This window comes from Rattus norvegicus, chromosome 19 (genome assembly GCF_021556685.1).
Source record: "Rattus norvegicus strain SHRSP/BbbUtx chromosome 19, alternate assembly SHRSP_T2T, whole genome shotgun sequence".
Classification (NCBI taxonomy): Eukaryota; Metazoa; Chordata; class Mammalia; order Rodentia; family Muridae; genus Rattus; species Rattus norvegicus.
The window spans coordinates 39,829,431-39,854,821 of NC_141552.1; the positions used below are offsets into that span (position 1 = coordinate 39,829,431).

The 25,391-nt window shown below is 44.6% G+C and overlaps 1 protein-coding gene across 12 annotated transcripts in view; it reads right to left on the reverse strand.

Annotated features, from left to right (window-relative positions):
- Positions 1-21,637, reverse strand: part of Clgn (calmegin) — a 33,384-nt gene extending 11,747 nt beyond the window's left edge. For 2 of the 12 annotated variants that reach the window (XM_087595131.1, XM_087595129.1), the window contains exons 1-8: positions 21,516-21,637; positions 15,054-15,219; positions 13,667-13,743; positions 13,028-13,086; positions 10,447-10,588; positions 3,186-3,267; positions 1,902-2,094; positions 1,022-1,211 (exon numbers count right to left, since the gene is read on the reverse strand). In XM_087595131.1, the coding sequence (XP_087451257.1) occupies positions 1,022-1,211; positions 1,902-2,094; positions 3,186-3,267; positions 10,447-10,588; positions 13,028-13,055 (635 nt within the window). In that variant the 5' untranslated portion in view covers positions 13,056-13,086; positions 13,667-13,743; positions 15,054-15,219; positions 21,516-21,637. 12 annotated transcript variants of the gene reach the window in all.
- Between the last annotated feature and the right edge of the window lie 3,754 nt (positions 21,638-25,391).

Here is a 25,391-nt window from a genome sequence, read left to right on the forward strand (position 1 = left end):
TCCTTCCGGCTAGGGAACAAATGGGGGCCAGCACGCCAATTCTAGACTCAGTTTTAAAATATGGTGGCCATTTCAGGGGTGCTGTCTGTCTTCCTTAGATCACTATTCTGATGTGGGATCTAAGGGGAAACCTGGGCTCCGTCACTTAAGGTGGTCAAGCAGCCAAGGTCAGCTGCTTCTCAGCCAGGCCTCCTCTGGGTCCTGCCTCAACCCACTGAGGTAATCGTCAGCACGAGTTGACCTGACCGCTCAGTTTGGGGTATTTGCTATACAGCCCAACCTAACACAGTGGTTAAAAACAAAAAGAAGTGTAATCTGGTTGGCAAACCTTAATTAAGGGTTGTGCAACAGACAGGAGAAAACTGTGGTTCTTAGGAATAAAAGCATACAGTCTTTATGCAGAAATCATAGAACACATGTGAGGGACAAAGACTTTCTCATTAGAAAGAGGGGTTCACTGGTGTCCTTCGCCGTCCAACCTCAAGCTGTGGGCGCTCATCAGCCCAGCACATTTCAGTCAAGGAAACCTCCCCAAGATGGGAAACAGAGACAACATCAACAGCTGTAAAGACAGAAGGCTTCATCACGTTGGCGCGAGTGAGTCCCACGGACAGAAGACGGTGACAATGCGGCAACCTAAAGCCAAGTCATTACTAAACAAAACCCAAAAGACCGACCCATCAACCTAGAAAAGGAAAAACCCACAGAACAAACAAACAAACCCAAACCAGTCTACACAAGCAGGTGAAGAGCAAGAAGCCAGGAGTGAAAATGAAAGGCTTTCTGGGTCAAACTGTGGGTCTTCCCACAGAACTGATACCATAAAAATAACAACGACAACAAAAAAGCAACAAAGTAAACACACTAAAGAAAAATTTACACTAAGATAGGACAAGAAAATATCAATTTCTGAAAATTGTTTCCTAGAAAATCCCTAAGTCCGCATTTTTAACCGCTCCGCTGTCAAGAGTCTTGTCAGCGTCTTGTTAGCCGCCCGGTTACGGAGCCTCCCTTGACTTACCAGTCCTCTGGCTTGACGGCGGTGGGGTCGGGGATCTTGGCTCTGTCATCCCACTCCTCTGGCTTTCTGTCATTCGGGTCATCAATTTCTCTGGGTGGATTGATAGGTGGGACCACGTCCTCTAGCAAGGTCCCTTGGTTCACAACTTTCTGATCGATTAATATTTCAAACGTGTCATCCGGATTCATCACTACAGAACAATTTAAACACTTGAGGATTAGTATCCGACATATGGAATAGAATCTTCAAAATAATAAAATGACCAAGTTTATGGGCAGTTTTTTTTCTCCTAACCAGGAAAAACCAATGTATTGAATCAAAACTCGCTGAAATCACTTGCTACAGTATTTTCTAAAATAAAGATAAGATTTATTTTAAACTCAATTTTTTCAACAATGAAAAATCCCATTATCTCAACAGGTAAAATTACCCAACAGCTAGGTGGCCCTGGTGGGGACTCACGGTCCCAAAGTGTCCCTCTTCACAGCTACAGCATACAGCCCCGTCTTCCTCATAGTGAGACAAACCCCTCAGACTTCAGAGGTTTGCAAGTGTTATCACAAAGAATGTACACTGTTTCAGACCCGCCTGAGAGTTCCACTCTTAAAAGTGGATTTTCCTACAAATGTACATTTTCATACAAAAACCCCACCCAGGGGCCACGGTCAGGGAAGAGGCACTGCTAAGAAACTCCCATTCTGCAGTCTCCTCTTCTGACACTCCCACCCCCATTTATGTGACACAACCTATCTTCCCCCAAAGATAAACTTCTTAAAGGTAGACACATTTACTTTCTCCGGAAAGCACAGGCCCTCAGCGTCTCCATGGAAACGAGAACGTTTGAATGAATGAATGAATGAATGAATGAATGAATGGGTACCGAGGGTATACAGGTGAGTCTTCCGGTCCGTAAAGAACTCTTTCAGATCCACATCTGGAGGTTTGGCGTGCTTTTCTTCAAAAACTCCGGTTTTGGGATGTTTGTGTCTGAAGATTAAATGAAGCTTATAGTCTTCTCCACATTTATCTGGTCCAAACATGATGGTATACGATGTTTTATCATAAAAGTTTTCCTTCAGAGAGAGAGGATGCTCCCAATTAGTCCAGAGTCATGGCGGCCTTTGACTTTCTCTGTTCTGTCCAGTGGGCAGAATTTACAGACTATATTAAATGCCAACTTACCAAATAACACAAACGACAACAAAGGACATGGCAAAATGAAAACTTTAGAAAAGCGCACGCTACTCCCTTCCTAAGGATGCGTGTAAGAGCTCAGAAAAACTGCAACTGCTTTATGCACACAGGTATGAGCAGTCCCTGGGGGAAGCAGGCGCATTCGTGACCTTAGACTAAAATGATTCCTCGTTGTCATTACTCAGGAAGACTGTAGTTAAAAACACACAAAGGTGCGCGGACACAGAGGGGCGCTCCAGACTTCACCCTGCTCCGGAGTGTGGCTCTGCTGTCCTCGATACACTGCGGTTCCTACACTCGTGTGGCTGAGCGAGCTTCCGAGCCCCCTGGATCCATTCCCATGATGCCTCAAGTGTGGAGATGACAGTTCCCACCTTAGAAGGCCTCTGAGGACATGCTGGCTCCAACTAAGTACGTAAAGGAATTCGAGCCAACTCTGTTTTTGCCACTCCGCCGCTAAGACTTCCAAGATCTAAAATGAGCTTCACTACATCCTACAAACAGCCTCTTTTACCTGATCCTACGGCCACCAGTGCAGAAGGCAGGTTCTGCTGTGTGCCTTGGAGCTGGCCCACAGCGAAGCCATCGTAACCAAAACACAGAGCTCCCTCCCACTGTGGAATGCTGTAAGAAATGTCCCCAAACTCTCCCAAGTTGCTTTGGGCTTTTCTGGGCGTTGGCAACATAGGAAGCAGCGGCTTTTAATGTGGGCTTTGTGCTGTCATTTGAGCATCTCTAAGCACCCGTGACTTCTACCCCCAGATAGAGCACAGTTATTGTTACCAAAGAGCACAGAACCAATGTCTCCATCACACAGTGCGACTGTGAATGGATCTGGACAGCAGACTGTAAAGGCCATGTAAACTCAGACTGAGAAAAAGACAATGAAAATGGGATTTTCAGTTGTCAACCAGTCCTTAGAATACTTACTGACTCTAACAAGGTGTTCTTAGATAGTAAAATGTCATACCAGAATCAAGTCACCAGTGTCTGCTAGCAGCTTAACGTAGGCGCCTCCACAGTCAATACCATCTTGAAAATTTACTTCATATCTAAATGGGGGGAAAGAACCACACTGCTGATAAAGTAAACATTACTCATTGCTTAGTGTAAAGTATAACTTAGAGTGTAACGAATTACTCTCCGCCCTAAGCAGAATAATTTTACATTACCACCACACTCACTCAATGAAGAATACGGAGAGCAGAAATGCTCATCTAATCCACAAGTCAAGTTATGAGGTTAAAATATTTAGAAATAATTACTGGAGGAAACCAGCCATCTCATCTCCATGATTTTCTCAGCAAAGTGTTAACATGGGGGATAAAGAGATTTTTAACTAAAACGCAACAGGAAACCTTGAATTCTGATGCAGTAATTCTCCTACAGTCTCCGTGGCCCGGTGTCAAACTCAGGGCCTTGCACAAGCTAAGCAAACACTCTACTGCTGAGCCAATCCCTGGCCTCCGTGTTCTGTATAAACCTAGCTATATCCCGTCTCTCAGAGCCTAATAATAACCTTGGAGATTCAGAACCCAACGCTAATTTTCATTTTAACTCAACTCCATCTGAACTGTGCTCGATAGTTTTGGTTTATTGAATTTCTCTAGCAAAGAGGTTTCAGATTTTCACTCAGTAATTGGGTTTTCACACCGAAATGGCTGTGAGAAAGGGAAATGTTACTGTCTAGTGTGACAGCTATGAGTCTCTCATAGATTTACCACATACGACAAGTCTCCAGCAACTTTGTTCTGTTTTAGGTCGTGTCTTACAGAAATAATATTGCTAGGATAATCGAGCAGATGCCCAGGTGTCAGATGAATTGATGAGTCACATGAGGGAAATCCATGTGACTAATGCGAAAAACAGTAAAAGAAAAAACAAAAACAAAAACAAAAACAGTTTTGTTAAGTGAAGTAACAAAAACAAAGAAACTGCACAATGCTGGTCATTTAATGAATGGTAGAGTTATAAACGCTTCCCAAGCAATTTCATGGACGAAATGAAAAACAAGATACAACCTGCCAGCTTGAACCCAATTGGTCTACACTCGGTTCAGAAAGAGGGGCGGGGACTGATTTATATGTAACTAGCAAACCAATGCTGTGCTGTATTTCCCAAGCTGTCCACACGAGGGTGCTCCAAGCCCACCCTCTCAAGTAGGAAAGCCCCAAACTGCTTCTTAAGCTCTCTGCCTGCCCCACTGACATCCTTTGTGAGCAGCATTTGGCATGGGGCTTGGCCCTCACCCACTTGAAGAACTTAAGGTGATTTCAATGATACAGAAATAAAGGCTGGAAAATGTCAATTCTGTTATGGAATTTAGCAAAAAGAATTTTAAAAAGCATTTATTTATTTGTTTCCCCTAAAGTGTCAAGTTTTACTTAAAATACAACTTGACAGTTTCTGTGTGGGGCTCATATCTTTGAACAAAACAGAAGAAATGACACCCGGTGTGGTTTAAAGATTACCATTTTCAGGAATTTAAATATGAAAAGATATTGCTGTGTTCCGTGTCCCAGGTGACTTAAGGATAAAGGATCCAGGAAGTATATGTGCTAGAAGGAAGAATGTCACAAACGGCCCTATAGACGGGCAGCTGGCTTTGCTGTCCTGCCAGGCTGAGGCTCCAGTCACTTTGTTCATTTCTTATTCTGCAAACTTTCCGTTTCTGAACATCGGCCCGGCAGGGTCTACCTGCAAAGGCTGTGACCCCAGATACTCAGAAGCTGAGACGAGAGGATCCTGGAGTTACACAGATCCTGGCAACTTGGTGAGATCTTGTCTCAAAATAAAAGGTGCAAACAGCTTAAGATCAGAGGCAGAGAATTTGCCCAGCACACAGCACGCTCTGGTTTCAATCCCCAGCACCATTAGAAGCAAACCCACAAACTCACAGGCATTAACTTGCTAGTGGAAACCATACTGCAGTAGATTGGGGGTCAGCAAAATGTCTGTCCTCACATAAGGAGGTGGCTGCTAAATATGGAGCCTCAGGAGACTGAGGGAACGCACACAGCGTTGTGTTAATCCTGACTTCTCAGGAGTGTTGCTTACTAAACAGAAGAAAACAAACTTACATGGTCCAGCATGCTTGGGGGAAATAACAGTAAAGCTACAGAGGGTTTTGATATGCAGATCTTCTTCAAACCTTGCATGGGTTCATGTGCTTTCTTGGGCTAGCCCATCTCATGTGCTTTCTTAATTTTAATCTCTAATTTTTAGAACCTGTCTGATCACACAGCACGCACAGGCTGAACGATCCTTGGGGTCCATGTTCTGGGGTGACTGCTGTGTACCCCAATCTGAAATCTGAAATGCTCCAAAGCCCAAAACACCTCAAGAATCACAAGGTCAATCAAATGATTCCAATTTCAGAGCAAGGGCTAATTTAGATGCTTTGAAAAACTGAAAGAGTCCCAACAGCAATGTGCCTGTTTCCCCAAACAAACAGCCAAAACCCAAAACCAAACCCCAAACCCACAACTGCTATGGAGTGCTGAGGGAGATGCAAAATGGAGACCTGGGATCCCCACATAAAGGGTCAAGCACACAGCACCTAGCATCCTGTCTCTCCAGCCCAGACCAACTTTGAATCCAGAGGGGCTTCACAAAGTGGATAATGGGCCTGTAGGAGGCTCTGACGATGCCAACTAATGCTTTGGACAATGACCTATTCGCTATGGAAGAAGCTCACACAGCCCAGCTCACAATCACAGCTCAGCTTAGGAAGCCCACACCACCGAATTAGCCTAAAACACCACTCAGCTCACAGTGTCACACACCCTCCAGGCTCCTGAGAGATAGCTCCATCTATCTGCCCTCTGTGGTCCCACAACACAGGTGAGCGATCCCACCCACTTACCCTCATCTTGGAGAGAACCGAGAAGCCTGCCCTACACAGACTGGCCCAGCAAGGCTCTAAACACGGAGCCAAGGCAAACCAATCCTCAATTCCCGGAAGCATCTGGGCGTCCACCTTGAGGGCCGGCCTCAGTCTAACAAGATCCTTCCAAGGCAATAGTACACGGTGGACACCGATGACATCCTGATAGCCAGGGATGTCCACTACGGCCTCCTCTAAAGCAGCATCTCTCGGCCTGTAGATTGTCTGAGCCCTTTGAGGTTTGAAAGACCTTTTCCCAGGGGTCACATAGCTGATATGCAGGACCCCTTCATGTTGTGGTGATCCCATCAGGAACTGTATTAAAGGAGATTTGAGGGAGAGTGTGAGGCTTACTAGGGAGGTGACAGAGAGGCAAATGGAGATTTTGCAGTGTTGGAAGGTTGGGAATCCCTGCTCTAGAGACTCTGTATGATCTTCAGCTACCCAAACACGTCCCACATTAAGTCCCCAGACACCAATGAGTTCCCTGCCCCTACTGGTGGGAATGCTACACTATGCCACCCTGAACCTGCTGAAGCACCCCTACTGGTGGGACACAAAGCAGGAGGTTTGACAGACCAAGCAAAGAATCACTGGATTTAAACCATTCCAGACCAACGGGTGGTTACACAATGTGACCTCTAGCAGCTGTAGATATACACTCTACCCATTGGGACCCAGGGCCTTCTCCACGAGCGACCACGTGCTACTCTCTACAATGAGTCTCACATTAGAACTAACTGGCTGAGGTTCAGATACATGGAACACTCAAGAGCTAATAGAAGACCTTTCAACAAATCATATGAAAATCCGTGCACACCGCAGTGGCGGACCTGGGCCCTATGCACAGAGGTAACAGTTGTGCGTCTGGTGTTCACATACACATCCGACAGCTGGAGCAGGGGCTGTCTCTGACTCTGTTGCCTGCCTTTGGATCCTTCCCCCTAACCTGGCTGCCTTATCTAGCCTCCATAGGAGAAGATGCAGCTAATGTCTCACTGCAGTTTTATACACAGGCAGGTTGAGAGTCATAGAAGGCCTCCTCTTTTCTGAGAAGAAAGGGAAGGGGGAGCGGGGTAGGGGTAGGGAAGTGGGGAGAGGGAGGGATTGGGAAAAGAGAGGGAACTGAAGCAGTGATCAGGATGTAAAGTAAATAACTTAGTTAATAAAAAAATATGCATGCTTCAGGAGGCAGAGGCAGAGGCAGGCCGATCTCAGAGTTTGAGGCCAGCTTGGTCTACAGAGTGAGTTCCAGGACAGCCAAGGCTACAAAAAAAAAAGAAAAAAAAAAGAAAAAAAAAGAAAAAAAAAAGCAATAGACCTACACAGACATTTCTCAAAAGAAGAAATATATTATAAAACAAACATGTTTTGCCAGGAACCAGGAAAACACAGATGAAAACGTTACCCAGACGGAATAGCTTTAATGAAAACCAGAAAACAACCAAAAAACAAAACCACCCAAAAATAAACAAAAAACCGCTTATGATGTCAAAAAGCTACTTCTTATATATGGACTGTGGGGCTATAGGTTAGTACAGCCACTAGGAGAAATGGCACCAGAACTGTACTATGAGCCATTGCCAGCTCTCCCAGGCCTGGGAACGGAGCCACTGGGAGGCATAGTTAACCGAGATGGCGCTGACATGTGGCTGAGGAAGAGGTGGTCTCTATGTCCAAAGGAATACTGTCCCACCCCTTAAAAGCGTGGAGTAAACTTTTATTCACAGCAACATGGCTGGCACCACGAAACATCACATTAAGTAAGATACTCCGGCAAAATCACCCAAGACACATTCCACCCACTCTCGTTCCTTTTTGGAAGGAAAATATTGATTTAATAGAAGTGAAAAGGAGCTATTGGTGGTTTGGAATCAAAAGAGAGAGGAAGAAAAGAGGGAGGAGAAAGACCAGGGACCAAAATACACTCAGAAAGAAGGAAGTTCTATGGCCCCCTGCAACTACAATAACTTACGTCCTAGAAAGGACCAGAATGGGGTTGGGGATTTAGCTCAGTGATAGAGCGCTTGCCTAGGAAGCGCAAGGCCCTGGGTTCGGTGCCCAGCTCCGGAAAAAAAGAACCAAAAAAAAAAAAAAAAAAAAGAAAGGACCAGAAGACAGGGTCTCAGGACAAGGACTTGACAAATGTTTAAAGAGCCAGAAATGGGGGTTGGGGATTTAGCTCAGTGGTAGAGTGCTTGCCTAGCAAGCGCAAGGCCCTGGGTTCGGTCCCCAGCTCCGAAAAAAAGAAAAGAAAAAAAAAAAAAGGCAGAAATGTTAGGCTGCATCCCACACTGACTGTAACACCTATATTAAATGAAAAACACCACACAGAGAGTTCATGTGTGAAATTAAGGTTTGAAACAAATATTGTACAGAAAATGTAGCACAAAACTGTTGTTAGTTGAAGAAGTAATCATGGAGATTAAAAAAAATGTTCCAAATTTCAAAGCATTTCAGACTTCAGGTCAGGCGCGCTCAAACACGAATTGACGTGGCCATGGAAGGGAAAAGACACCAAAATTCAGCAAAAGCCGTGTGCCACTAAAAGCATTTAATGTAACATGTTAGCCCATTTGGTGGCTGTTCAGTTCTCGATCCTCTTTATTTTTTCAAAATAATAATTTCATAGTTTTTTTTTAAAGATTTATTTATTATATATAACTACACTGTAGATGCCTTCAGACACACCAGAAGAGGGCATCAGATATCATTACAGATGGTTGTGAGCCACCATGTGGTTGCTGGGATTTGAACTCAGGACCTCTGGAAGAGGAGTCAGTGCTCTTAACCGCTGAGCCATCTCTCCAGCCCCATAATTTCATAGTTATTTGAGAAATTTTTAGATGTATTTTCTTGTTTGCTTCTTATCTGGCAAGACATTTTTTTAAAAAAGTGATTCTCCCTGAAAACTGATGACATTTATCTTACTCCTGAAAACTTGAAGTTTGTCTTGGTTTTCTTCACAGCCTTTTTGAATGAACGGGGCACTCACAGAGTGATGTTGTGTGCCTAACGATTAGGAGACTAGTGCGGCTACTTTCCAGTTCTCAAGGAAGGGCGGTGGGGATGGCTCAGTAGTGAAAGTGCTTGACACACAAGCATCAGATGTTCAGATGCCCAGAACCCATGTAAAATGCTGGGTGAACATAGTAGCCAGCCTGTATAACTCCAGCCTCAGAAGGCAGAGGTAGGGGATTCATAGTGCTGACTGGAGAGAGCAGCCACACCACAGAGAGACGGTGTCTGTCAATATGGTGGGTCAAGGATGATTTCCAGCATCGACCTCAGACCACCCCCCCCACACACATAAACACACAACTGCACACCCAAACACATAATTGCACACAAACACCACGGGGGATGGTGGGGGGGAGGAAAAAGAAAACAATTATAAAGGAAAACAAAACTCAGACCAAATCTTAATAATAAGCAGTACCAATGTAGCTAATGCTACTTTAATTAGTTCGTGTAACAGGCAAACCCTCCTTGTCTTGACCTAGGACTGGATGGCTACCGAAATGGGACAACAAACCCAGGAAGTAGCTCTCCTCACGGTACTGGCAGAGAGCCAGAGTCTGCAGGCTTGTGGGTCCTGCGGCTGTTCTGAAGGACAGACTGACCCGGGAGAGTTTCCAATCCAAGGCAGCCTGTGAGCAGGAACGATGCTCAGTCCTTTCCTCTGTGATTGAACACAGAGTGGCTTTCAGAGCCTCACCTTGGCTTCGAGTTTTGTAGGTGAGAGCACGTAGGGAATTTCTACCTGACCTTGGAGCTGTAGACCACACAGGGCTGAAGTCAGTGCAAGGGGAAGAGATTTCAGACAGCATCAGGGCTTTAAAAAGAGCTCCACACTTCAAGGACATTGGCCTGAGGACACATTTCCCTGCTGAAACCAATTTCCTGCCTTCTAGCTCTACTCTGTATATCCCAAGGTTACTATCTTAACAGCATGGAACTAGAACAACTGATATAACTGATATAAAGGTGGCATTTAGCGTGCGATGTAAAAGTTTATCACTGACACACACACACACACTCACACTCACACACACACACACAAATGTTTATCACTAACCTGTTTGCCCCCCAAAGCCCGGGGTGTGGTTATATTTACATGTGTTTGTCTATGAACCTGGAAAGGGAAAGGGTGGGTGTGTGTGTGTGTGTGTATGTGTGTGATGTGGTGTGTGTGTGTGTGTGTGTGTGTGTGTGTGTGTGAGAGAGAGAGAGAGAGAGAGAGAGAGAGAGAGAGAGAGAGAGAGAACACAGCACCAAAACCTAACATACATTCAGATGGCAAATTATAGCAGGCTAATGCAAATGAAAAAGTCTTAAAACTTACTGAACTATCAAAGGTTTATCGGCAAAAATAAAGGGTTTCTCGAGGACAGCAGATATCGCATGGTGCTTGGCCTTAGACTTCAGAACCAGCCCTCTGTCACCAGGCACCTGGTTTTCCTTCAGCTCCTCTATTTCCCATCTTCCTGAAGGAGAAAGCAAAGGAAATGAGCTACAACAGAAGACGCAGAGCTTCACCTCTCAGCTGCTATCAGCACAGATCCTTTCCCATGAAAAATGATTATGAAGAAAATAAAATCGTATAACGCTTCAGAAAGTGATTCCTGAATTTGTCTTTTCTCCTCTCCTTCCCTGTCCTTTCGCTTCCTTCCTTCTTTTTTTTTTAAGATTTATTTATTTATGTGATTACTCTGTTGTTAACTAAGAAAATGAAGCCAGTTTCTGACAAATGATAAGAAAAACAGAAGAGAAGGATGGAGAAGAGAGGAGAGGAAAGAAAAGAAGTGGGGCTGGAGAGATGGCTCAGCGGTTAAGAGCACTGACTGCTCTTCCAGAGGTCCTGAGTTCAAATCCCAGCAACCACATGGTGGCTCACAACCTCTGTAAAGAGATCTGACACCCTCTTCTGGTGTGCATGAAGACAGGGACAGCATATATATATATATATATATATATATATATATATATATATATATATATATATATATATATAAAATAAACAAATCTTAAAATCTTAAACTCAGAAGACTAATGAATAACATGGCAGGTACACTTCTAAGATGGACGCAGTTAGGTTTTCTTGACCTACTTTCAATAAAACAATGGTGATAACATCATGGTTCCTCTCACAAGGACTAGGAGTGCTGACTCTGCACTTCCTGTCTGTGTCACCCTCTTGATCAAGAGCAAAGTTTGCTTTGTACAGATACTTAAATTAAAAATGATTTTTTTAAAAAAAGAAAGAGCCTTGTACAGATACTTAAATTAAAAATGATTTTTTAAAAAAAGAAAGAGCCTTGTCCAGATACTTAAATTAAAATGATTAAAACAAAAAGAAAGAAAGAAAGAATGAGGCAAACGTGTGTAGGAAACAACATGCGTCACTCATAGCCCTGAAGCTGAGCTGGGGTCTAGGCTGCGATCTCACTGTTCAGATCTGAAGGTTTCTGCTGTCAGACCATGGGGCTACCCAGGCTGTAAGCCAGGTGGGCTAACGGTAGCTCCAGAGGTCTGTGTTGGACATTGCCCCTTTATTCGTCTTAGAATAAAAAAAAAAAAGACAAAACCAAACTTAATCTATATAAAATGTTACAGTTTTGAAAATTATATGTTTGTCTGTTCCAACCAAACTCAATTCAGTAAAAGATGGTTATTTGGCTCTAATGTTTCAACTCACAATGATTTTTATGGACATGTTTAAATTGCTAGTGCTTCTAGACTGCTCCCACCCCTAAAAAACAGTGTATCTACCACAAGTCCCAGATCAAAGCAGCTTGAATTTTTGTTGTTCTAGAGAACTATTGGAATTTTAAAAGTACTCTTAAATATTTTCAGGAGGAAGCAACACATCGTTGCACATGCCTGTAATCACACCATTACTCATAGCTGAGGCAGGAGGATTGCAGGTTTGAAGGCAGCCTAGGCCACACAGCAAGACCCATCTTAAAAATAAATGTTTGCTGGTTCCCCTAAAGCACCTTGTATTATATTTTCCCAGAATGAATATTTTACTTGGCTTCTCTTAAAGAAGCGCTTCAACACAGATGTCTAAAGTCAGACATTCTGGTTGACAGAGAAACTGTATTCATTTGAATTTATTTCAGACAGCATGTCCCTCGGACCCATTGTTTCTTTGAGGGGAAGAATTCCCTAAATGGCTTTAGATTGGTCTTTCCATGGGTTCATTTGCTGTGTACACTCATGTGGAGGCATTAGGGATCTGTGGGGACAGAGAACGTTTTGTACAGGGGCAGGCAGGCAGGCAGGCAGATTATGGAAGGTATGAGCAAGAAATTGGCCATGGAAGCCTAGCACATGCGGTGGTTCAAGTGCCTTGCAAAGTCAGAGTTCTAGGCCGCGTGCTTCAGGGTGTGGGGACTTCCTAGACAGTGGAACTCCCCTCCTGCTCAGCCGGAGCAGAGGGAGACCTTCCTTTTGGACACGATAACTGGGGAGGCTGCTTGTGAACCAGAAGGGAGACAATGTTTTGTCATTCTCTAAGGTGGTCCTTCTAGGGAAGGAAATGTGACCCTGAAAGACATTTCTACAGCCAACCTGAAGATGCAGATCAGGGATCTTGTGGACAATGACAAGGACTGAAGCTGTAGCTGCCTGGTGACCTCGATCTTAGAGGCTCATTAGTGCACCTCTGTGATTGACCTATGAGTGCCCAGACTTGAGGCAAAAGGTCCAGAACAGCTCAGTGCAAGTGAGTTTACTGCAGCTGGAGTCCGACCATGGTCTAAGAGTCAGACAACTGGTTAGAACAGGGAATCCCTGAAACACTGTAGCCGGGCAAGTGAAAGGCAGAGTGGAACCTCTGGCCAACATAATGTTAACAAAACTATACTCTCAAGGCTGTGTGCACTGGTAGTGGTTATCTAATATTTGATTAAGTATTTTACCATCATATATAGAAATTTCTGAATCCATATCATCCTTCTTTGCTTTTGATAAGACCCACCTGTAAAGAAAAAAGTAAACAAAGATATTTGCCATTAAAATAAGATTTGCAATTTATAGATTAAAATGCATGTAAAAAAAATACAAGAGGTTGTTACCCAACACAACCAGATTTTTCATTCAAAAACTTTTGGGTGAAAAGCACTTCTTAGTGTTAGGAAATCCATCTGTTAATCTAGCCTTTGAGCAATCCCAGGGGGCGGGAGTTCAATGGCTCGCTCTGCTGGAGTAAGGAAGCCCACACAGCAGGGCTGGGTTCTCAGTGGGAAACGGGGGATGGGATACACATCTGGCTCCTAGCAGAGGGTCTGGGGCACAGTGACCAGCAGGTATTAACCCTCACAGAGGTGCATACCATTACTGTGGCTGCAACAGAAACTCAAAGCTGCCTTAGGAATGGCCATCGTTAATCTCTACCTTGGAGAGCAAGCGAATGCTGTGTGCTTTCTCTGCATTCCAAACTTGTGTCTCTTTGTATGAATACATAGCTTTAAATTATCCCAGGTCACAGGAGAGCTAATTCTCATAGACCAATCGCTTCAGAAAACTCATCAAATTGAGGAAAATTCGGGAACACTCACCCAGACAGATTTCCACTATCAAATGTTTCTGTAAAATATACTTCTCCTATAGGTTGAGGTGTCTTATATTTAATAGTCTAGAAGAGAGAATTTTTAAAAGCTAAAGTTATTTATTTTTACAAATATCTGATGTCATCCTGCGGGTTCAGACCCTAGTACACAGCACACAACCATAATAGAGACACGGAGACTTAGCGGCAAAGTTCACGTCTTAGTAATGTCCTCATGAAAACTGTCATCTCATACAACTCATGCTTGGGAATGAATTCTCAATGTTTGTCCCACTTGTCATCTCACCAAATATAGTCATGTGTGGTGGGCAGTCTGGCTGAGGGTTTTAAAAGCATGAATTTCCAAAGATCCCTGTAGTAGGGTACCCGCCCCCGCTGTTGGTACTTTGCAAATCACAGAACTGGTTTCAAAAGAAACACCGTGGCAGAGACTGAAATTTAACGGGGGGGGGGGGCACAATATTCACTGCAAACAGACAATAACATTTATATTTGCATATTTAAAACTCCAGTAAATACGAGATGAGATGAAGCAAAGGAATCCGTGAGAACTTCCTATGGATTTTCTGAGCCCTTGAAACAGAGGCCAGCACAACAGGGTGGATGACATCATCACAGTATTAAATGTGAATATACTTGCTATGAAGGCCCCAGAGACATGGTTCTCAACCTGTGGGTCACGACTCCTTGGGGTGGGGCCTGGGGAGAGGGACTGACCCGTTCACAGGGAAAGGTGACCCTAAGACCACAGGAAAACACAAATACTCATGTTAACAATTCGTAACAGTAGCAAGATTACAGTAATGAAGCAAACAAAATAATTTATGGTTGGGAGGTCACCACAGCATGAGGAACTGCATTTAAAGGCTTGCAGCATTAGGAAGACAGAGTACTGCACTAGGGAGTGGCCACCACACCTCTGTAAGTTCCGCAGTCTCCTGTAAGTCATCTCCTCAGAACGTAAATCTTAATAGCACAAGGGCAGAGTCCTGGCTCAGTGCAGGTCACCCTTCCTTGTCCAAGTCCATCCCCTTGTAGCCATTTTCTAGCCGCAGAGAGATAAGCAAAGGCCACCTCCTTTATGTCCTGAAGAACCACAAGTTATGGCACCTCCTATTTTGCCTGGTATCATCAGAACTAAAACCAAAGGCCCCTCTAGCCAGTGAACTCCTGTCTTGGCAGCAAAAGCTTCCCCTGTACAACTAACTGGATCAGGTGTCAAACACAAATGTTTGCTGTGTGTGGGGACTCTACGGAACACAGCCAGAGAGATGGAGGTTTTACTCTCCTGGGAAGACAGCTGTCAGGAGGGAAGGACATGTATCGTGAGAGATCTGTCAGGCCTATGACCGTGGAAAGAACGGCTTATAACTCACTTCTCAACCGCCTTACCCCCGAGGAAGGTTCGTCTTTAAAATCACTCTCGTCTGAACTCTCACTGAAGTCTTCCACCTCAACACCATCATCCACAAAATCCGCCTTGGCCGTGATGAACAGGAGACCCAAGCACAGTCCAACACCCTGGAAATGCATATTGACTACCTGTGAAATGAAAGCAGCCAGTGAAAAACCAGGCGGGGATGCCCTGTGCTGAGAACCAAAGGAAGAGAGGACTTCTGGATGCTTCCGTCACAAGCAACATTATTTAAAGTAAGCCTTGAACAAGTTAAACACCAACTTCTAAACTTCATTTCTAAGTCTTCTCCCCAAATCAAAGAGCTAATGTATAAAGATCTAAAGATGTCAGCATGTGTGTGCAAATCATGTAAAGACATCATGGTCCCTACACTTTCACCCACATTCTTTCACATAGTGTAGCTTAGGCATAGACAGAATCGGACATTTGACAACTGTACAGCCAGATTCCACTTACATCTAAACAGAAACTAAGGGACTTTTAATCACGCATTTACTGAAATAGTTCTTTGCCAAAGTCAAAGCCCGTGCTAGGGCTCACTGCCTGCAGTGGACCATGCTCTTTTGACCTCATCATCCCTGGATCAAAATTCCATGATCATCACCTAGTTATCTGACCATATGTCTCCTCAAACAGCACATAACTACCATGTTCGAGAGGAGCAAAGGCCAAATTCAGCTTGGCCATCCTCTTAGCAGAAGCACCTGGCTTATGTAATTATATTCTCATCGACTCTCATCAGTGTACACTTAATCAAAATTTCTCCTTTGGTGCCAACAGCCTTTCAGACAGGTACTGTTGGGCACTGAGGCAGCTCCATGTCATTCGTTCACACAGTCATACAATAATGAATCCTCCTCTCCCTCCTTCCACTCCTCCTCTCCCTCTTCCCCCTTCCCCTCCTCTCCTTCCTCCCACTCTTCCTCCTCTCCCTCTCCCTCCTCCCCCTCACCCTCTTCCCTCTCCTCCTCCCACTCCACCTCCCCCTCTCCCTCCTCTCCCCTCCCATTCTCCTCTCCCTCCTCCTCCTCCTGTATGCTGCTCTTTCCACAATGTTAACATCAACATGGGAAAAATTTTAAAGTAGATTCTCAGAACTCTAAGACTGAGTGGCCACTGAAGAGGCCACAGAGATGGCACTACAAGCACCAGAATTGCTGTTATCGACAATGGTGACTGAAAACCACACAGACTGGAGGAACTGGAACCCTCACACATGGCCAAGGTGTGGCAACATACCATACCAACAGCCATAGAAAATAATGTAGCATGTTCCAACATGTCAAGTGATTCCACTCAAGAATAGCTAAAATATGGGGTTGGGGATTTAGCTCAGTGATAGAGCGCTTGCCTAGCAAGGCCCTGGGTTCTGTCCCCAGCTCCGAAAAAAAGAAAAGAAAAAAAAAAGAATAGCTAAAATAAACCAAAGCCTGAATCCTCACAAATGCTTTGGCACACGCCAAAAGATACGTTTCTTGTATCGATCCAAAATGTGTGCCAATTCCAATGCCCATCAACTCATGAGCGCACAGACATAAGCTGAAGCCCTCAAGCCCAGGGGAAGCATCAGCAACAGAGAAGGACAGGATACTCATACAGGAATGCACAGACACGCAACTATTATCCTAGGGAAAAGCCAGGTATGAAAAAAATCATAAATGTTGTACCATTCCACTTTAAAGAAGCCAGAGAACCTGTAAAGCTGGAGAACAGAGGAGAGGCCAGGTGGACACAGGCTCAGGGAGAGAGCTAGTGGGCTAGAGGGCGATGACACGCCCAAGATTGGACATACAATTGCACATATTAAGCACTTGACCTTGATGACACACAAATTATATATCATTAGAGACATTTATAACAGTTCACATAAAGCATTATTACACTCAACTACTCAACAGATACATCTTTTTTCATGAGATCAAAACTTTAGATGAATGTTTGAGCCAGACGACTTTGATTCCTTCTAAAGGATTTTGGCTACCACCCTAATGTTTACTTTGGAAATGCACAGTTTGAAAACCACTAAACAGAAATCTACCTTAATAGCTTTCTATACTCATGTACTGCCATTTTTTATGGACAGAGACAACACACACACACACACACACACACACACACACACACATACATATATAGGGGGAGAGAGGCGGGTAGGGGTGGGGGGGGGGTTTGATTTCTGGAGGAAGATAGGACTGTAAGTAGATCACTTAAACTCGGTAACAAGAAATCCAGCCTGGTTTCTTAATTATCCATTTTCTTGGAGCAGAAACTAACATTTGTAAGTGGCAAAGCTTACTCCTAAAAACTTCATTGTTTTACACGCTTTTCGTGATTTATATAAACACACTTCACAGTATTTTACTTGATATGTTATCGCTACTGGCCCTTCAGCGAGGGAGCGAGCTCACCATAGAGCACTTGCCTGCACGCGGTTCTGAGTTTAAGCTCAAGTACCAAAAAAAAAGTAAAAATATTTTAAAAAGTTGGTCACATGGCACATACCTGTAATCCCATTATACAGGAGGAGCCTGAGGCAGGATTGCCAGGAGTTCGGCCAATCATACATGACAAGACACTTCAACAAATAAACAATAGCCCTGCCAGCAATCGAATGACGTAACAACTAGCAAAGAACCTCACGGGGCTCAGCACGGAAGAGACTGAGACTGAAGACCTAAGTTCTAGCCCTACAACCCATATGGTGGAAGAACAGACTCCACCACGCACGCACGCATGCACGCGTACTACATAAACAACAACAACAAAAAGAACATCAATATCACTTTGAAACCATGTTTTCTCTTTCAACATAAATTTTCAATTTAAGTTCCTGGATAGTTCATATTGTCAACTTGACAGAATCTAGAATCAGCTAGAAAAGCACTTCTGGACAGGCCTGTTACAGGGGTGTCTAGAGTGTGCTAATTGAGGTGTGAAGACTCATCGTAATGGGGATGACGCCAGTCCGTGGGCTGAGGAGAAAGAGAGCTGAGCACTAGCGTCCATCTCTCTCTACTTCCTGACTGCAAACAGTGTGGGCCGCTGCCAGGCCTTCCCAGCCATGATTGACTGTGTCCCCTCAGACTGTCAGCCAGAATAAACCCTTCCCTCCTTGAGTTCCTTTATCCAGCATTTCTGTCTCAGCAACAAGAGAATTAACAAAAGAGCTATGTTCCTGTCTACTTTATCATATGATCATTCTGCTTTCAGTTTCTGAGAAGCCTTCACATATTTTCTGCACTGTCTGTACCCAGGGACCCCGGGGCTGTCTGTCTCCCCGGCACTGGGACTACAGGACGCTAGCTTCTCTTTCTACCTATTGAGTTTCAAACCAGGACAAAAGTCCGAGGTGCCTATTTAACATATCAAGCTCACCAGACCTCCAGGGTTTCCCAGCATCCCTCAGTTCCTACCTGTTGGTACATCTGGCAAACCCCGCCCTCTACCCTGAACTTTCCAGCCCAGGGGTTAGGCCACCCTTGCCCCAGAGACTCTTTCCCATAAAATCTAGACTAAATGGGTACCCATCCATTTTGTCTTTTTGGTCTCCTGGCTGCTGCACGTGGTGCCCCTCTCCTCTCCCCTTTCCCCTCTGCCCTCTCCTCACGTGGCTTAGGGTCCTGGGGACTCTTGTCTGAGACTCAGGTCTCCCTCTTGTCTGAAGTAATACAGCTCCTGCAGCATGCCTTGGGGCAGTCATCTCCTTCCCTTTTCTCCTTTTTTTATGTTTTCAAAAATTCACCATATATACTTTTCGCTTCTTCCTACGAAAGCTATCTAAGGATTCCTGAACCTTACAGTTCAGAGGTCGCTCTTTAGCTTTGGGATGATTCACCGCCTTCCTTAATTTGAATTTGGTCCCTCCCCTGAGCAGAGATGTTTGTTATTGTGGCCATCTAGATGGAGATGGCACACACAGAGCTTGCTGCTAAGCCTAATGACCCAAGTTCGATCCCTGAGACCCCACATGGTGGAGGGAAAGAAGTGACTCCCAAAGGTTGTCCTTGGACCTCCACATGTGTCATAGTACTTGATCACTCCACCCATAAATAAATGAATGCAATTTTTATTTTTGAGACAGGATCTCTCTGTGTATCCTGGCTGTCCTGGAACTCACTCTGTAGACCAGGCTGGCCTAGAAATCAGAGATCCACCTGCCTCTGCCTCTGCCTCCCAAGTGTTGGAATTAGGTTAATAAATCATACCTTGTTTAATAAATGTAATTTTAAAAATAGTAAACATGTTTGTCTGTGTCTTTAATTCCTCTTTCTATTGATACCACCTCTGGTCAATCAAACTGGTTCTGAATGTAAGGACTGGGGCTGGGAGTGAATACAGCCATAACACTTGCCTAGTGTCCCCAAGGCCCTGGGCCCCCAAAAACAAAGCAAAAATAGACAGAGTGCAGTCTACTGGTCCCCTGTGGTGTCTAGTAACTAAATTCGGTGGGAGGGCATTTGTGGAATGAACACATTTTGATCCTTCAGCCTCCATTAGGGACCTAATCTTCTTGACAGATACTAGTTGTCAGTCAGTGTCCTACCCATAAGCCTGCTGTTTTCTAAAAGCAATTCATAAATTAGACTCTACTTTAAAAATGTTTAGTAATTCTGATCCTATACTGCTCCTTCCATGACTCGTTCTTTCATTCTGAGTATTTGCCATATATCTATACACACACACACACACACACACACACACACACACACACACACACACCACACACTCTAATTTTATGTATGTGTTTCTCCTGTGTGGTTATGTACACGTATGTGTGGGTGCCAGAGGAGGCCAGAAAAGGGCATCAGATGCCCTCTAACTGGAGTTACAGGTGCTGGGGACGGAATCGGGGTCCTCTGCAAAAGCACTGTGTGTTGTCCACCACTGCGCCCTCCCTCTAACCCCAGTACTTTCTTATTTAATGTACCCACGCTCCTGTAAACCGGTGCTTCTATAACTGGCCATTTTTGCCTGGACTGAGGTATCAGACATCATCTGCCCACCCTGGAACAATGTTGGAAAGCGCCTTGTGATTCTTTCCTGTGGCATCAGAAGCACAGCTACAGGACAACAGCATTTAAAAGCTCCCTGCCCTTGAAACCTTGTCACTAAGTGACTAACATTTGTCCAAAGGACAACTGAACTGGTCCCCTGCTCTGGGCCTCTTGTCAGCTATGAGATGAAAGAAAGTCCTATCAAAGCTGATGGTCCTTGCTTTCTAATTTCCAAATAAAGAAGGAACATTTAATAGGCACTGAAACAAGCCCTGAACCTCGTTTCTGGCACCCATCTGCTAGTTGCATATTCATCAACACACTCCGCCATTTACAGACGACAAACCAGCAAGACCAACTTAAAAAAAAAAAAAGACAAAAAAGACTATCTTCAGTTTAGGGGACAAGATCAAAGTTACTGGATGACTAAACTAACAGACTGAGGACTAGAAAATGGTCAAAATTACAGTTACCAAAAAGAGAGGCTACCTAGAAAGATGTCAAATTTTCAGGGCAAACAAAACCAAAATCAAAAAAAAAACCAAAAACCAAAAACCATGATCTACTATTTTATGCAAAAAAGTTTAAACAGAAATTAATTTTCAGAGGTGTTGACCCACTGACCACCTAATTTTTTAATTTTTGTTTTGACTAATTTATTTCTGTTTATACCTTCTGTCTCCGGCTCCCAAAGTTCCTAGCCTTTTGCTCTTTAACCCCGAACAACCCCCTGCGTAGCTTCTTCCTTCTGGGTGGGGCAGATGCCACTTAAATTCAGCTAAAGTATCTGATTGACAGTAAACAGGCTTTAGATAATGAGTCTCTAGTCATTAAGGTTTTCTGGATTCAACACACTCTGGGTCACTCTCCAGTGGCTCCTGTTAGGCTACACCCAAGTGTCTAGGGAGTGGCCAGGATCCTCTGGCCACCTTCACAAGGATGGGGTGGGTGGGTGGGGCGTCCTGTTGGCTTCGCAGAGAGGTGGGCTGCAAATGAGGAGCCCATCTGGTTTTGTTTGCGTTTTCCGAAAAGTGCGAAGAACTCTCCAGGGATCATGGGTAGAGCTCCGTGGAACGGGGCCACGGTGGCAACCGCAGCGGTGGCAACCGCTGGGATAACGGACTCGAGGGGAGCCAAGCTGGGCAGGGCGACCTGGCTTTCCCCAGCGTCAGCGAAGCAGGGGGAGGACCCAAGGGACTCGAGGTGGCATCTCCCTCCACCCAGGGCTGATCCTTGTTCCCGAGGCTGGCAGAGCCCACCCAAGAGTCTAACTCGCTGCACATCCAATCCTGAACTCAACCTCCAGTCTCACCGCACCAAGCTGAGCCTTCTAGTCTCAGAAGAGGATGCTGCCGGGCACCTGGATCCGATTTCTCACCCCGCTCCCAGAGAGCAAGCCGCAGGAAGGCGGCCCGCGGTCTACACACCTGTCCTGCGGGCTTGTGTCCAGCAGCGGCAGCTCAGGTGTCCGACTGGCCGCTACTCGGTGCCGGGCGCGTCCCCAGACCGATCCCGCCGGCAGCCGCCCAGCAGCGACTGCTAACTGCGCGTGCGCGAGCGGCGGCGCCGGAGGATGCAGGATGCGGTGGCAGCCCCAGGGCTCGAGGCGCCGGCTCAACCGCCGCTCGGGACCCAGCGGCCGCGCGCCCAGGGGAAAATGCGGTCCTCCCAACGTCAGTCTCTGGAGCTCAAGCTGACAGATTTGCAGACGGCTCGGTTCTTCGTGTCGCGCCTTAATTGGCTCCCTGATGGATGATGGATGGATGGATGGATGGATGGATGGATGGATGGATGGATGGATGGAGTTTTTTGTTTTGTTTTGGTTTAGTTTGGTTTTTCTTTCTCTTCTTGGTTTGTTCAGTGATGAGTAGGTCTTATTTAGCCCAGGCTGGCCTCAAACTCGTTGTGTAGCCACCGATGACCTTAAACTTTTTGATCCTCCTTCCCTTCTTCCAGACTTTTGGAATTACAGACTTTCACCATCACACTGTTACACAATAGTGATTGAAGCCTTCTTGGTGGGGTTAGGCATGCCTAGTATCAGTTGATCTACCTCTCTCTCTCTCTCTCTCTCTCTCTCTCTCTCTCTCTCTCTCTCTCTCTCTTTTTTGGTTCTTTTTTTCGGAGCTGGGGACTGAACCCAGGGCCTTGCGCTTCCTAGGTAAGCGCTCTACCACTGAGCTAAATCCCCAACCCATAATTGGATTTTATTAATCTTGAACACTGCTTGAAGGTGTTACCTGTCCACTTTCTCTCTGTATGCTTACAACTTTGTATCATATTAATTTGTATGGCCGAATTGAGTCTCTGTAAACGTTCTGTTTTCTGTCCATATTTGTTCACAGTCTGACCCTTGATTTAGGATCTGCCATTTTTTTTTTTTTTGCTTGACTAAATTTTACTGTGGTTTCAACACAGTAACTTTAACTGTCTTCATTCCTTATTAGGCAAAAGCAATATATTTTTAAAAAAGCGTACACACCTCCCTCCAAGAATCCATGCTAAGATTGTGTTTTATCCAATCACCGTGCTCAGTTACTATGGTACCCAAATTGTTTAGCTGAAGGGAGTGTGAAGTGGAGGTGCTAAGGGTTCTTTGGAAAGTCAGTTGGATGGAGTCTTGCTGGGACAGACCTGTGAAGGAAGGTTTTATTAAAACGGACACAGGTGTAAAAGACTGAGGCTGACTCCAGACGGAACGTTTCACTGAAGCAGACATAGGAGAGAGGATGCTCTGCTAAAGCAAACACGTGAAGGGACACATGATGAAGGATTTTTCCCTCATGACTTACATTTAGTTGAGCTGTATCTGTCAAGACTCCGTAGAGAGAAACACACCAGAGAATCATTGGTAGTGTGTTGTAGCTTTTTGTTGCTTTTGTGGACTTGGGCTGACTGCCAGAGTGATGTTGGCTGAGACAGACGCACATGCAGAGGTGAGACCCGTGGAGGACACATGATGTTTAGAGGGAACATATAAAAGTACTCGAACAGTGACGAGGCTTGCTTATAGAGCTAGCTGTGCAACATTTGTTGGTTTCGAGTCCTCGTTGATCTTTGCTTGGTTGAGAGAGGCCTAGTCAGAACTTTTCTTGGCATTTCTCTTGGTCCCTCCTGCTGATTTGAGCCAAGGCTGAGGCCTAGCAGTCTCCACTAGGTTGTGTCACTGCTGTTGCTAACCTGACTCCACCAAACTGGACGGCTGATGTATCTGTGAAGTGTTCGAGAGTGGATCGAGCTGCCACTACTGACCTATGAATTCAACTGCCCATTTCTAGACAACACAGACAGGAGTTCTCCAAAGAACTTTTCTAATTGGTTTATTTTCCCTGTGTCTTTTTTTCTATTACCTCTAGGGTGATGGGGAGGTTAAAGGGTTTAAGAGCCATCATTAAAAATAAGCTTTGAAAAGTTAAAGTTACAGAGTCATCTTCTGGTTACTTCTGGTGGCCTTTGGACATGATCCTATTGTCTCTTAATTGGTCCTTTAAAATGTGCTTTAGATGCAATTTGCTTATGCAAACATCAACACAACAACAACAACAACAACAAAACATACTTCCAAAAGCTCTCTTGACCTCATCTCTAGAATCATAGACCTGTGAAATTGCTAGAAACAGCCTAAACAGTCCCCTGCTCTTTAGCCTCATCCACATGCCTAAATCCAAAGATTGCCTCTCCTCGTTGCTTTGTGGTGTCTCCTTGTACCGATGGACAGCTGTTTACAAATCTACTTTTTAAATGGACATTTTTGGATAGTTTCCAGTTCAGGACCATTGTAAATAAAGATGCTGTGGGCATTCCTAGACAAGCCGTGGCCCGTAAGACAGAGGTTCTCCTTCCTCTTCAGTAGCTATAAGCAGAGTGGGTGAGATGCCTGGGATATCTGTGAAGGAAGCTGCTATGTGTTACAGTATGGCTGTGTGATTTTAAGATCCCGCCAGCAATAAGCAAGAGTTCTGGTTGCTCCACTGTTGTTAAGGTCAGTCTTTAATCTGAGCCTTTTGGGTGGCTGATCCACAGTGTCTCGGTTGTTTATAAGCACTGTGTAGCTGTCTAATATGTTACATATGTATCCTGTCAGTTGAATTATCTCGTTCTTGAGGTTTGGTCTTTTGCTGTGTATTGTAACACTAAGTGCGGGCCCCCAAGACCTGGTTGACCCAGAGATAAGAGGGTCTGCTGCAGGTAGACCCAGGTGAAGCTATGTGACCTTACCCCCAAGCTATTTCTGATTGGTAAATAAAGATGCTGACAGCTAATAATAGCTGGGCAGAACAGACATAGGTGGGGTTTAGGATTCCCAAACCGAGAGGGGGGAGGGGGAGAGGGGGAGAGGGGTGAATGAAGGAAGGGGGCACAATGGGTTAGGAGTGAAGAAAGCATAGCCCTGAGCTAGCCAATTAGAGTTAAGAGCAGACCAAAAGAAACATAGTAATAACTTGGGGTTATTGATAGGATATAGATTTTTTTAATAGCACAGAGGGTCGATATCTGCTGATTCAGGCTTATTGTAAATAATAAAAGTTGTGTCTCTTTTATCCAGGAACTAAATGATCAAAGGTGAGGTAGAAATCCCGGATTGGGATTAAACATTTCTACAACATCTTGTATTTTCACAGGGATTGTAGGAGAGGAAGTTGTTAAAGAAGTACCCGTCCATTGCGAGATCGACTTTTGTTTTCTGCAGGGTCATGGGGGCTTTTCTATGAGGCTCTGCCCTGAGCTCGCTCTCCGACCTCTTTCATGTCTGCATGGAAGCCATGTTGAGTTTTTTTCAAATATCTTGACAGTGTCTATGAAAATAACAAAGTGCTTTTTCTGAAACCAGTTTATTCAATGTAATAACAGGTTTCCTAATAGGTCTCTAGGGCTCATACACCCTAGACATAAACACCAAGACATGATTCTCTGTGGTCTTGGTGAAGCTTGGACAGTTAATATTGCACGGAGGAATTTTAGATCCGTTAGCATTTGTTGGTACAGCATTTGTTGGTATACAGTGTGTGTGTGTACGCATTGTGTGTGATTATTATCCAGATTACTGCTATTCTTACACCATAAAAGAATTTGGAAATTTGCTATTATCTGAAACAATTTAGAAATAGTGGAATATAACTGTTTGGGTGTTTGAAGCTTTGCCTTCCTTGTGGAGATCCCTGGGTTCAGTACTCGGTGCCAAAAAATATACATCTGGTCGAACTCTCTTACGTAAGGGTGGGATCACGTGCTTTGTGCTTTTTCACTTCCAATCAACTTTCTATTGTTTTTTGTTTTGTGAAAACTGTCTGGCTTAAGCTATA